At 40.4% G+C, this 12,528-nt stretch overlaps 1 protein-coding gene across 9 annotated transcripts in view; it reads right to left on the bottom strand.

Moving 5' to 3' along the window:
- Positions 1 to 3,084: 3,084 nt before the first annotated feature.
- The window catches only part of LOC143024374 (cell division cycle 7-related protein kinase-like), a 29,435-nt gene continuing 19,991 nt past the window's right edge, over positions 3,085 to 12,528 (bottom strand). For all 9 annotated transcript variants that reach the window (XM_076183193.1, XM_076183198.1, XM_076183177.1 and 6 more), the window contains 4 exons: positions 11,325 to 11,418; positions 7,611 to 7,753; positions 6,486 to 6,639; positions 3,085 to 3,309 (listed from right to left, as the gene is read on the bottom strand). In XM_076183193.1, the coding sequence (XP_076039308.1) occupies positions 3,100 to 3,309; positions 6,486 to 6,639; positions 7,611 to 7,753; positions 11,325 to 11,418 (601 nt within the window). In that variant the 3' untranslated portion in view covers positions 3,085 to 3,099. The remainder of the gene's footprint in view (positions 3,310 to 6,485; positions 6,640 to 7,610; positions 7,754 to 11,324; positions 11,419 to 12,528) is intronic.

Below are 12,528 nucleotides of genomic sequence, written 5' to 3'. Positions count from 1 at the left end.
CACACATACTCCCTCATCCTCCATTCCCCACCCACTCCCTTTCATGCATCACAGCATTATCCATACACAACCATTCTCCATTCACCCCATCTTCTGTCTTCTCCCATCCTTCCTCTACAGACATTCCCCTATTTCCCAATGCCAGTTTTACTCCATCCATCTGTCTCATCCTTGGCTGCCCCCTCATGTTCACTCCTTCCGCACCTCTTTTACTAATCTTTCTTTACTCATTCTCTCCATGTGTCCAAACAATCCCAATATTCTATCATCAACCCTATCTCCCAACTCCCTTTCCATCCCCGTTCTCTTACTCACCTCCTCATTTCTCACTCTATCCAGCCTAGTAACCCCTATCATACTTCTCAGGCACCTCATCTCAAACAATTCAAACTCCTTCTCTTTTTTGTTTCATGTTTCTGCCCCATACAGTACTGTCGGCACAATCACTCATTCATACAATCTCCTCTTAGCATCCATTCCCAAATGTCTATTTCTCATTAAAAAAATTTATTCCATCAAGGCATTTACTTGTTTCTCTCAATCTACATTCTACCTCCACCACTCCTCCCTTTCCCACCACATTTGCACCCAAATTTCTAAAACTATCCAATTCTATCAGTCTCTCTCCCTTAATATTCACTTCCAGTCTACTGCCACTTTCTCCCCTTGTACATCTCATCACCTTACTTTTACCCACATTTATCTTCAACTTCCTTTTTTCACACACCTTCCCAAACTCTGTCACTAACTTCCTCAATCCCTCCTCTGATCCTGCCACAAGTGCAGTGTCATCAGCAAACAACAACTGGCTTATCTCCCATTTTTCTCCATTTCCTTTAACCATCTCCAATCCCCAACCCACTACCCTTGGATTTACCTCTCGCACCACTCAATCCTTGTACAAATTGAACAGCCAAGGTGACATAACACATCCCTGGCAAAGTCCCACCTTTATCTCAAACCACTCACTCTCTCCATTTCTGATTCTAACACAAGCTCTACTAATCTCATAAAAACTCTTGACTGTTCTTAACAGCTTTCCTCCAATCCCATATATCTACAATACCTCCCACAGTGCCTTCCTGTCTACCCTATCATAAGCTTTCCAAGTCCATAAAGGCCCAAAAAACATCCTTACTCTTTCCTAAGCTCTCTCACATATCTGTCTTACCACAAAAATCTGAATCCCAAACTTGGTCACCAACTTCCTTTGTCCCTCTGATCCTGCTACAAGCAGTGTCATCAGCAAAAAACAGCTGGCTAATCTCCCATTTTTCTCTATTTTCTTTAACCATCTCCAACCCATATATTTGCACGCAAGCATTGGGTTGCCAGTTGTACAATGATTTGATGATACTTCACGTCTCACATGGGAGATGCCCGATGTACAATGGTTATCATGCATCACAATATGTGCATACCTCTCTCTCTCTTTGTATTGCTAATTCAAAACCGATGATCATTATTATTATAATTAATATTATTACTATTATTATTATTACTATTATAATGCTTGTTTAAGAGAGGGTAGAGTGCCGGTGGACTGGAGTTCCTCCATAGTTCCACTTTACATGGGAAAAGGGGACAAGTGTGAGTGTAGTAGTTTCAGAGGGATCAGCTTGTTAAGTGTAGTTGGGAGGGCTTATGGGAGGGTTTTGACTGAAAGGATTAGTAGAGGAACAGAGGGAGATTGGTGAGGAACAGTGTGGGTTTAGGACAGGTAGGGGTTGTGTAGATCAGACTTTTGTGGTAAGACAGATATGTGAGAAAGCTATAGGAAAAGGTAAGGATTTTTGGGGGCTTTTATGGATCTGGAAAAGGCTTATGATAGGGTAGACAGGAAGGCACTGTGGGAAGTATTGCAGATATATGGGATAGGATGAAAACTTTCAAGAGCAGTCAAGACTTTTTACGAGAGTAGTAGAGCTTGTGTTAGGATTAGAAATGGAGAGAGCAAGTGGTTTGAGGTAAAGATGGGACTTCGTCAGGGATATGTTATGTTGCCCTGACTGTTCAATTTATACATGGAAGAGGTGGTGTGAGAGGTAAATGCAAGGGTAGTGGGGCAGGGATTGGAGATGGTTAAAGGAAATGGTGAAAAGTGGGAGATAAGCCAGTTGTTGTTTGCTGACAACACTGCACTTGTAGCAGGATCAGAGAAGGGATTGAGGAAATTAGTGACATAGTTTGGGAAGGTGTGTGAAAGAAGGAAGTTAAAGATAAATATGGGTAAAAGTAAGGTGATAAGATGTACAAGGGGAGAAAGTGGCAGCAGACTGGAAGTGAGTATTAAGGGAGAGAGATTGGAGGAAGTGGATAGTTTTAGATACTTGGGTGCAAATGTGGCAGGAAAAGGAGTGGAGGTGGAGGTAGAATGTAGATTGAGAGAAGCAAGTAAATTACTTGGGGGATTAAAAAGTGTAATGAGAAATAGACATTTGGGAATGGATGCTAAAAGGAGATTGTTTGAACGAGTGATTGTGCTGACAGCACTGTATGGGGCAGAAACATGAAACATACGAGAGGAAGAGAGGATTTTGAATGTGTTTGAGATGAGGTGCCTGAGAAGTATGATAGGGGTTACTAGGATGGATAGAGTGAGAAATGAGGTGAGGAAGAGAAAAGGGGTGGAAAAGGAGTTGGGAAATAGGGTTCATGAAAGAGTATTGGGATGGTTTGGACACATGAAAAGAATGAGTAAAGAAATATTAGTAAAAGTGGTGTGGAAGGCAGAAGTGGAAGGAGTGAACATGAGGGGGTGACCTAGGATGCAATGGATGGATGGGGGTAAAAGGAGCATTAAGAAAGAGGGGAATGTCTGTTGAGGAAGAATGGGAGAGAACAGAAAAGACTTAACAGTAATGATCCCAAAACTGGCTTGAACTTATCACAAAGGCAAGAATGAAATTCTGGAAGGAGTAAATGAGCAGTCGAAGAGGCATAACCTAACTCAATTTATTCAGTTGGCTTGGATTTAAAGAAAAGAAGAAAGCATGGTAGAACACATAAAAACATTTCCAGCACCCATTTTGACATCACTATGGAAGCCTTAATCAATCTGTTGCCTTGATTCTCCACATGTCTCCTTACAGCTGTCAACTACAGAATTAAAATATCTTTACAAACAATTCTGTACACAGGGTTAAAATCCTTAGTAGAACCAAACAGGAAATTCCTGTCGGAAATTAAAACAGCACAGCTTACTGTATTGATGCAGTTTGCATTAGGAGAGAGAACACTAGCTGAGGAGGAAGAATGTGGAGAAAACTGGCGCGGTCTTTTCACAATTTTGTCTGTTGATGGAGATTCCTGAAAATAAAGAATTCATAAACTGCTACAGAAACACCAAATATACAACATTTGGTCAAGTCTACTTACATAGAGAACTCAGGGTCAATGGCCTCAAAAACAATTATATCAACTAGAATAATCACTCCCATATCTGATTTCTTGACTTCTCACAGGAATGTACCCATAGTTCCACAGAGAGCAGGATACCTAGTCCCACATTCCATCCCGTTTTAGTTGCCTTTATGACCCGAGTGGGAAGACTTGGTGGCAGTATTTTTTATTCACTCTGACACAGGTGTAGAAGAGGTGTGGAAGGCAGAGGTGGAGATTGTGAACTTGAGGGAACAACCAAGGATGAGGTGGATGGGTGGGGTGAAGGGGGCACTGGGCAAAATGGGAATGTCTGTTGAGCAAGAAAGGGAGAAGGCAGGAGATAGGGATGAGTGGAGAGTGACTGTGTATAGATGATACTGATAGGCAAGGAAGGGAGGGGAGGGGGAGGGGGTGCCTATGTGCGAATGATATTTTGACACAGCTCAAAGGGATTTCTTCCCATCTCTTTTTCTGCATGAGGAGATAGAGGGGGGGAGGGGTCACAGATTATGTGAAGTAGCCTTGCTGTGGGTATACTGTGTCTTGCTACATTGCTTCTGACCCAGGGCAGTGGGCGAGATACAGAGATAACCAGTCATCCATGAGGAGCTAAGATGAACGGGGGGAAAGGGAATGTGGATAGGAGTGAAATGGGTGGGAGTATGTAAGAGCCTTTGACTTTGCTACCTCTCTTATAAGGGGAAAAAAGCTCTTGGTATATAGTCAAATAATATCTGATGTCATTCATGTTATGAGATGTTGAATAGTGACTGGTTTTCCAGATGCAGGAATGAACCCATTCTGAGGTTTGTCTGACACCTCAATGGTATAATACCTGACCTGTCAACTCTGGTGAGGAAACAGCTCCCTGACCCAAAGATACATACATACATACATATCCAAAAGGATTTTTCCCCCTTACACGGAAGGTAGCAAAAAGACAAGGCATAGAAACCACTCCCACCCATTCCATCCCCTACATACTCCACTCCCCACTACCCTCTTCCCTCTAATGTCACCACCAACCACAATATACGCAATACACTATATAGCTGTTGATTGAGAAACATTTCAAAATTTTCCTCAAAATCCACTTTTTAACAACTTTTGTCTGAATTTTTTAATTACATATAAAGTAAGAATTTATTTAAATACTAAAAATCAGTAGTGCAATGTTCTTTTTCTTTTTTCATGTTCACATATCCAAAAGGACAACCAATTAATCTTTTGCTTCCATTCTCTCTTGTAAGACACCAGCAGCCCCCAAGAAACCAGCCACACCTACCAGTTCAGTCCACATGCGTAGAGCCGGTGGCCAGGGCTGGTTGCCGCTGTTTGGCCCCCAACTCTTGGGGTTGGGGGGTGGTCCCATGACGTAGATGCTAGACGATACATCCATGTCTTTCAAACAACACATCACAAACATAAAAAACAAATGCACACCTAGACTTAATGCACTTAAGTCAATCACTGGAACAACATTTGGACAAAACAAAGAAACTAATACAACAATATACAAACAATGCATATGCTCAGTGATGAATTATGCAAGTCCTGCATGGGCTCCTAATCTCAGTGAGACACACCACAACACCTTTCAAATCATACAAAACAAAGCCCTAAAAACAATTACAGGCTGCACAAATACAACACCTACAGACCATTTACACCATGAAACAAAAGTCCTCAAAGTCAAGGACCACCTCGACATGAGAGGCACACAAACACTTGCCGCAGCCACCACAAACACATCACACCCGCTACACTACATAGCAGAACACCCACGCACACCAAGAAACATTAAAACAACACCCAAAGACCTGTATCACACACAGATACTCTCTTCTCTTCCTCCACAACCACCAAATACCAGCCTCCGGAAACATATTCATAATCATATCACTCACCGCTCCATTAACACACTGAAAGACAACACACTGCTGCATGCCAGACCCCCTGATATCCACCCTTCTGAATCCTCTCTCCCACAAAAGGACAGAGTCCACCTGGCCAGACTGCGGTGCGGCCACCACCCAGCACTTCTAAGCTACCAGAAGAGGCTGGATGACCGCATTGTGAACAGCTGCCCAGGATGTAACGCTTCACCCAATACCATACAACACATAATGGAAGACTGCATTATACACAATCATGCATGCAAACAATACAACATACACTCTATAAAAGATTTGTGGGAAAACCCAGTTTTGGCTGTGGCATTCCTTGGGGAGACGTGACTGCTCGGACAGACAGTCTAGGGAACGACAACAAAAACAACCAGTTCAGTCCATGAGTCATTTAGCGACAGTTTTGTGGGCAGTATAGTATAGTGTAAAAACACAGGAATAGGGGAGACTGCAAGATACTATAACACCTACACTAAGAAGGTCCATGTTCATTATCACCTATCATTCCTATCCATAAAATTATCCAATCTTCTCTTAAAACAACCAATTGATTCAGCACTCAATACATGGTTACTAAGTCCATTCCATTTGTTAACCATTCTGTTGGTAAAACAGTTCTTGTCTATTTTCTTCTTAAGCCTAATCTTTCCAAGTTGTGTCCATTACTATGAATCCTTCTCTGCTGTGTCTTTCTATGGTGATTGCAATAAGGGCATTTAATACCAGTTGCCAGGCTAATAATTTATTGGTATTGTTCAAATTAGAGATAGTGAACTAAATGTAGGCATACCAGTGCTTTTCTTAGTTGTCTTGGAAGCAATGTTTTTCTTTCATCCCATACTAACCAATCCTCCATCAATTTTATATTTCTTTTTTGGTTCTAATTAGAAGAGGAAAGAAGAGAGGAGAGAGAAGAGAGGAGACAGGAGAGGATAGAGAGGAGAGGAGAGGAAAGAGGGGTGAAGAGAAAAGAAGGAAGAGGAGAGAGGAGAGGAGAGGAAAGAAAAACAGAGAGGTGAAAAAGGAGAGAGGAGAGAAAAACAAGAAAACATAGTAAGGAGAGAAAAGAGAGACAACAGAGAAAGAAGAGAGGAGAGAGAGAGAGGAGATAGGAGGGAGGAGACAGATAACACAGGAGACAGGAAAGAGAAGAAAGAGGAAGTGGAGAATAAGGGAGATATAAATGAAACTTACTGTAGAGCTGACTGTGAGCTTCCTTTTGACAGTCTTAACATTTGGAACCATTGGAGTATTGCTAACTGAAGGTAAGTCCTCAACATTAGTGGCTGCCACTGACACAGGCATCTGACCCACTTCTTGTGCAAGGCCAAAGTCCACCAAAGAGTACCTGTTAAGCAGAGAGAATTAATGAATGATAAATGTTGATGATGATTTACTGTGAAAATATCTTTAGAAAAATATATACATATAGCAGAATTTATGTTACTGGAAAAGCTTTTGCACATTCCTGGGTTCCTTTTTTCAGTTCTATTCTATTATAGTGAACTGGGACTATTAATATTGAAATTGAAATCTATGACATAGAATACACTATGGTTCTCATTTTGGATTCTTGTCAAACTTAAGTTCCCTAGAAATCCAAATAATAATTTTGTAATGTTGTTCAGCATTAATCCAAAATTCTGGGACATATACACTCATATAAACTCACTACTAAGGAAACATTGATAAAGAGATGTCTTTGTATGGGCATTAATACTGTGTCCCTAATCTTGCTGAGACAGCAGTGATACATGACCTAATTTGGTCTTGCACGAGGTTGCAGCACCACTCTCTCTATGGGAGGCCCTGCTAGCCATGTGCGTTTGTTTTCCCCCTTATAAGGGGATAGCCAAATCAAAGCATACACTCACCCTACACCTATACAAAAACCCATCTGGTGTCTCTCCCATCAGTTGATACATCACAAATAGTTTTCAGAATTTCACTAAACTATGAGTATGAATAACTGGAATTTCTGACTATGTCTTCATTGTTACTTGGTGTCCAACAATCTCTGCTGCTTATATCCTTTTACATATAACTAAATAATATGTATGCCTTTGCCATGAGTTATACTGATATTTCAATTTTAGCCTTCCTTATGTTGGAAGGTGGTGGAGGGTGGTTGAATATGACACACTTATACCACAACCTATAATCTTTGAAGTAACTTATTTGCCATAATTTACTGTAGTCGAGAATAAAACAAGCATGCAGCAGAGTACATAAAAATTGCAAAATTTTAAGGATAACACAAGACCCATCACACATAACAAGAAGATCTAAAGGCCATAATATGAGTGCAGCTGCTCTGACCTTCGTAATCTACGATTATAAAGAAAATTTGCTGGCTTGATGTCCCGGTGGATGATACCAAAGCTGTGAACATGCTTCAGTGCAATCAAAAGATTCTTGATATAATCTTGCAACTCTGCTATAGTTAAATTTCCAACATATTCCTGTAAATAGAATAAATATGGTTAAAGATTGAGAAAAAACATACAGTGTTCCTGGAAAGGTACAAAATCTAATCATCTATAAGATATGGACTGGTTCATTACATACATTATGCATACCAATTCTTCTTCACTCGTTCTTTCCACATGCCCAAACCAATTCTACTTCTTTTGATCAACCATATCTACCAGCCCTCTTTCCACCCCACACTCTGCCTCACCTCCACATTTCTCACTCTATCCATCCTTGTCACACCCCACCATACTTCTTAAAACACATCTCAAACATAATAAGAATATTTTTTCTGCCTTCTTGAATTTCAATTCCCTGCTTCATGCAGTGTCATGAGCACAACCACGCCCTCATACAATTTTCCCTTTATACTTATCCTCACACCTATTTCTTATGACATTGTTCATCCCTCCTTCCCCATTCCTCCATTCTCTACTACATGCGACTCCAAATACCTAAAGCTATTCACTTCTTCTACCATCTCACTCTTTAAATTCACCTCCAACCCATTGTTACTCTCACCCTTTGTACATCTCATCACTTAATTTTGTCCTAATCTTCCAGCTTCCTCCTCTTTCATACCCTCCCAAACTCCATCACCGATTCATTCTATCCTCTAACTTGGCTACATGTACAGTGTCATCTACAAACAACTGTTTCATCTTCTACTTTCCTCCATTCTCATTTATTAGCTCCAAACCTATGCCTAGCACCCTCTCATTTACCATCCTTATAAGCATTGATTTTTTTTTCATCACTGTTTGTAGATATAGTAAATGTGAGGGTGGAGAGGAGAGGTAAGGTGGTGAGGAGGAGAGCTGGGGTGGAAAAGGAGGTGGCAGATAAGGCTGACGAAGGAGTTGGCTTGGGCACATGGAAAGAATGAGTGAAAAAAGATTAATAAAAGAGGTGAGGAAGGCAAAAGTGGAGGGAGTGAACTTGAGGGGACAACCAAGGATGAGATGGATGGATGGATGGGATGAAAGGGGCATTGAGCATGAGGGGATTGTCTGTCGAGCAAGGAAGGGAGAAGGTAGGAGATAGGGATGAGTGAAAAATGCCTGTGCTTAGATGATGCTGTGATGCAAGGAAGGGATTAGGGGGTAGGGAGTGGTTGTGTATGAACAATGCTGTGATGCAACCAAAAGGGGTTTCTCCCTGTTTTCTCTTTTTTTTTTCTGCATGAGGGGACACAGATAGGGGGTCGATGATTAAGTGAAGTGGCCTTGCTGTGGATGTGCTATGTCTTGTTTCAATGCTTCTAATCCAGGGTGGCCAGGATACAGAAATGACCCGTCATCCATGAGGAGCTAAGATGAGTGGGAGGAAAGGGTGGTGGATGGGGGTGGGATGGGTGGGAGCAGGTACTTGGCTACCTCCCTTGTAAGAGGAAAAAAAAAAGCCCTTGGTATAGATAAATTAACACTGAACTACCACACTGCAGCCCCACCTACACCTCAAACCACTCACTCTCTCTATTCCCTACACTAAAGAGGCTCTACTACTCACATAAAAATGTTTGACTGCCTTCAATAGACTTCCCCCTATCACATACACCTGTAACACATCCCACAATGCCTCTCTCAACACTGTCATATGCCTTTTCCAAATCCATAAACAACCAAAAGATCTTTTCTTTTTTTTTCTTCTGCCTTACTACAAAAACTTCATTTACACACCCTCTTATGTTCCTAGACCCACACTACTCTTTCCCAAACTCTCCTTGCTCAATTAATACCCCCCCATACACCTTCCCAACTACACTTAACAAACTACTCCCTCTATCTATCTAGCTATACACCAAGGGCTTCTTCCACTTTTTAAGGAAAGTAGCCGAATCAGAGGCACACACTCACTCCCACCCATTCTACTCCCATCCACCACTCTTGTTACTCTCTCATCTTAGCTCCTCATGGATGAAGGGTCATCCTTGTCTCCTACCCACTGCCCAGGTCAGAAGCAATGCAGCAAGACAGAGTACATCCTAGTTACTATATTTGTGTCCCCTTTTCCCTTGTATAACAGAACTTTACATGCATTCCTCCAGTCCACTGGAACATTTTCCTCCCTTAGACACACAAACAATCTTATCATTCCATTACAATTACTCCTTTTGTCAAGCACTCCACATGACAACCATCTAACCCAGGAGCCTTGCCAGCTCTCATGTCTTTCAATGGTCTTTGTATCTTTTTCTATAACCTTATCATTCTCCTCTCCCATCATAGTCATTTTCCTATCATCTCCCACTGCCACAATCAATACCATTTCTCTCCTCTCTATCCCTATCATCCCCATATAAAGCACATAAACAGTGTGGCGATTACATTCCAGTCAAGCCAATTTGACATTAACCTATCCAGTGCTATAATGGGAAACATCCAGTATTACTCAGTTGAGAGTTGGACCCCAGCCTGAATGGGGTCTTAGTTAATCCCAATTATAACCTTAATCTAACTTCAATAATCCTCCATGTACTCAATTAAGCTATCCATACGATCACAACTTTTCCTTTTTTTTCCCCCCCCAAACTGATCTATGCATATAATTTCCACATATTTCCACTTTTAACCTTGTCTATAACATTTTTGTGTCCAAATATTTGAGTGACTTGAGGGCTAATTTGGTGGCAATTACCAGATACCTAGCAGCCTGTAAATGAGACCAGTAGCAAAGGATTAATTGATTGATCAGCTGTATAGTCATGGTGCATTCAGATCACCTATCAGTATATAGTTTGTTAAGCTGTTGAATAGCAGAAGTCAGGGTGTGTAGCCTTGGGGTACTGAAGTGGTGGGTTTTATGTACATGTTTGTGATATTGTAAACTGTTTCCTTTGTGTCTTGATGGTGATTATTTCTGTTGTGTTGTCTGTAAGTGATTGTTTTGTTTCTTTTGCCTTGTTGGAAAAGGGTATGCTGTTGTGTAGTGTTATGTGTCCATTTTTAGGTAAGTTTTGTATACCCTGATTGTGGTGTAGTCTGAGAATGAAGGCAGTGTGGTCTGTGACATTAATCAAGTTTCAATCAAAGCCATCCATCCTCTTTTCCTTGAACAACTCCAGAGCATAAACATCTTTTCCTTTCTACTGTATCCATTGTCATTGAGTCCCCATATCTTTAAACCTGCTTGAAATTATGTCCCTTCTTAAATGCTTATTATTCTAAAAAAGTTCATGTACATATTCATTTACCTATGCACATACTGTATGCTATAACATCAACTTCATTTATATAACATGAATGGGTAGATATATTCAACATAAAAAAAGGTGATCCACTGATTTCTTACTACAAATCAATCAATGAAGAAAAGATATAATAAGCTTGTTTCCTGATGTAAGAAAATAATTACAATATGCAGCAAAACAAAAATGAAAAAAATAATGAAAATAGACAAATAATAGCAACAAAGGAAAATATTACTTAGGACAACTTGAAGATGGTAAAGGACATCCAAAAATGTTATTCAGAACAATTTGAAAATGGCAACAGATATTTAAAATAATAAAATATGACAGCTATGACTTAAACCAAAAACAACATAAAATTTTCAACTCACAGAAAATGGATTGTGTGGGAAATGTGGCATGACCAGCACGATGTGATTCATCTCGCGGAAACACATGGTTATTCCCATCACGTTGTGTACACCCCTAAGCAAACAAGCAAACAACCAAATGATCACAAATATTGTGGTAAAAGCAAGGATGGTAAGATATCTATGCATAATGTTAATTTGAGAATAAAAAATTTCATAACATAAAATCTATGTCACAGATTAATAGACCTTGAAGGTTACTTTAAAACAATTCTAATTACCTGCTTGAACTAAAAACACTAGCAGTTATCAACTTAAAACAAATTCTGAGCCTTTTCTTCATACATTTATCAACTTATAGCTATATATACTTTAAGCACATTCCTATAATTTTCTATGGTGTGTTGTCTGGACAACCAAGATCTATAGTTATAATATGCCAAAAATCACCTGGCAATTTATATTTGGAGAATGGAAAGGAACTGACTAGTGGAGAGAGGAAGTGCAACAAATTCAGAAGTTAAATTAAGGGACTTCATACGGACTGCATATACTAAGACAACAAAGGCAAAGCACCAATGTTTCTTTCTGGGACTATGGGTTTCCAATCAGTGGAAGTGACCATTGAAGGGTACCTGCTGGTGGTGGTCCTGCAATAATGACAACAGAGCTGCCCATCTTCAAAACCCATCAATTACCTTACCCATAAACTTCAATTTCTTATGCCTTTGCAAACATGGAATACTGCCAACCAATTACTGCTACCTTCCTACTAATTTCAGCTGGTGACACATAAACAGTTCCACACCAATACAACACAGACAATGATCCAAATAAATTTCCCACAGAGATCTGTGAGAGGACCTGGGGATTGGTGTTAACCACTGTGATGTTGCAGGTTTTCTACTTGATGAAACTCAAGGCAACAATTATCATCATTAGTCAGTAGAACTTGAGGCTATATCTATCTATATACAAAGGGCTTCTTCCTCCTTATACAGGAGATAGCCAAGTCTAAGGCATAAACCCATTCCCATCCATCACCCTTGTTTCCTTTTCATCTTTGCTTCTCATGGAAGAAGGGTCATCTCTATCTCCTGCAAAGGTCTTAAGGAATGGAGCAGGACAGTACATCTACATCATGGCTGCCCCATTTAATTGGTGACTCCCACTCTCCATCCCCTCATATGGAAAATAGAGATGGGGAGAAATCCCTTCAGGCTGC

Source organism: Oratosquilla oratoria, chromosome 1 (assembly GCF_046742065.1).
Source record: "Oratosquilla oratoria isolate Oo_2021 chromosome 1, ASM4674206v1, whole genome shotgun sequence".
NCBI classification, from domain to species: Eukaryota; Metazoa; Arthropoda; class Malacostraca; order Stomatopoda; family Squillidae; genus Oratosquilla; species Oratosquilla oratoria.
This window is presented reverse-complemented; position numbering and strand designations above follow the sequence as displayed.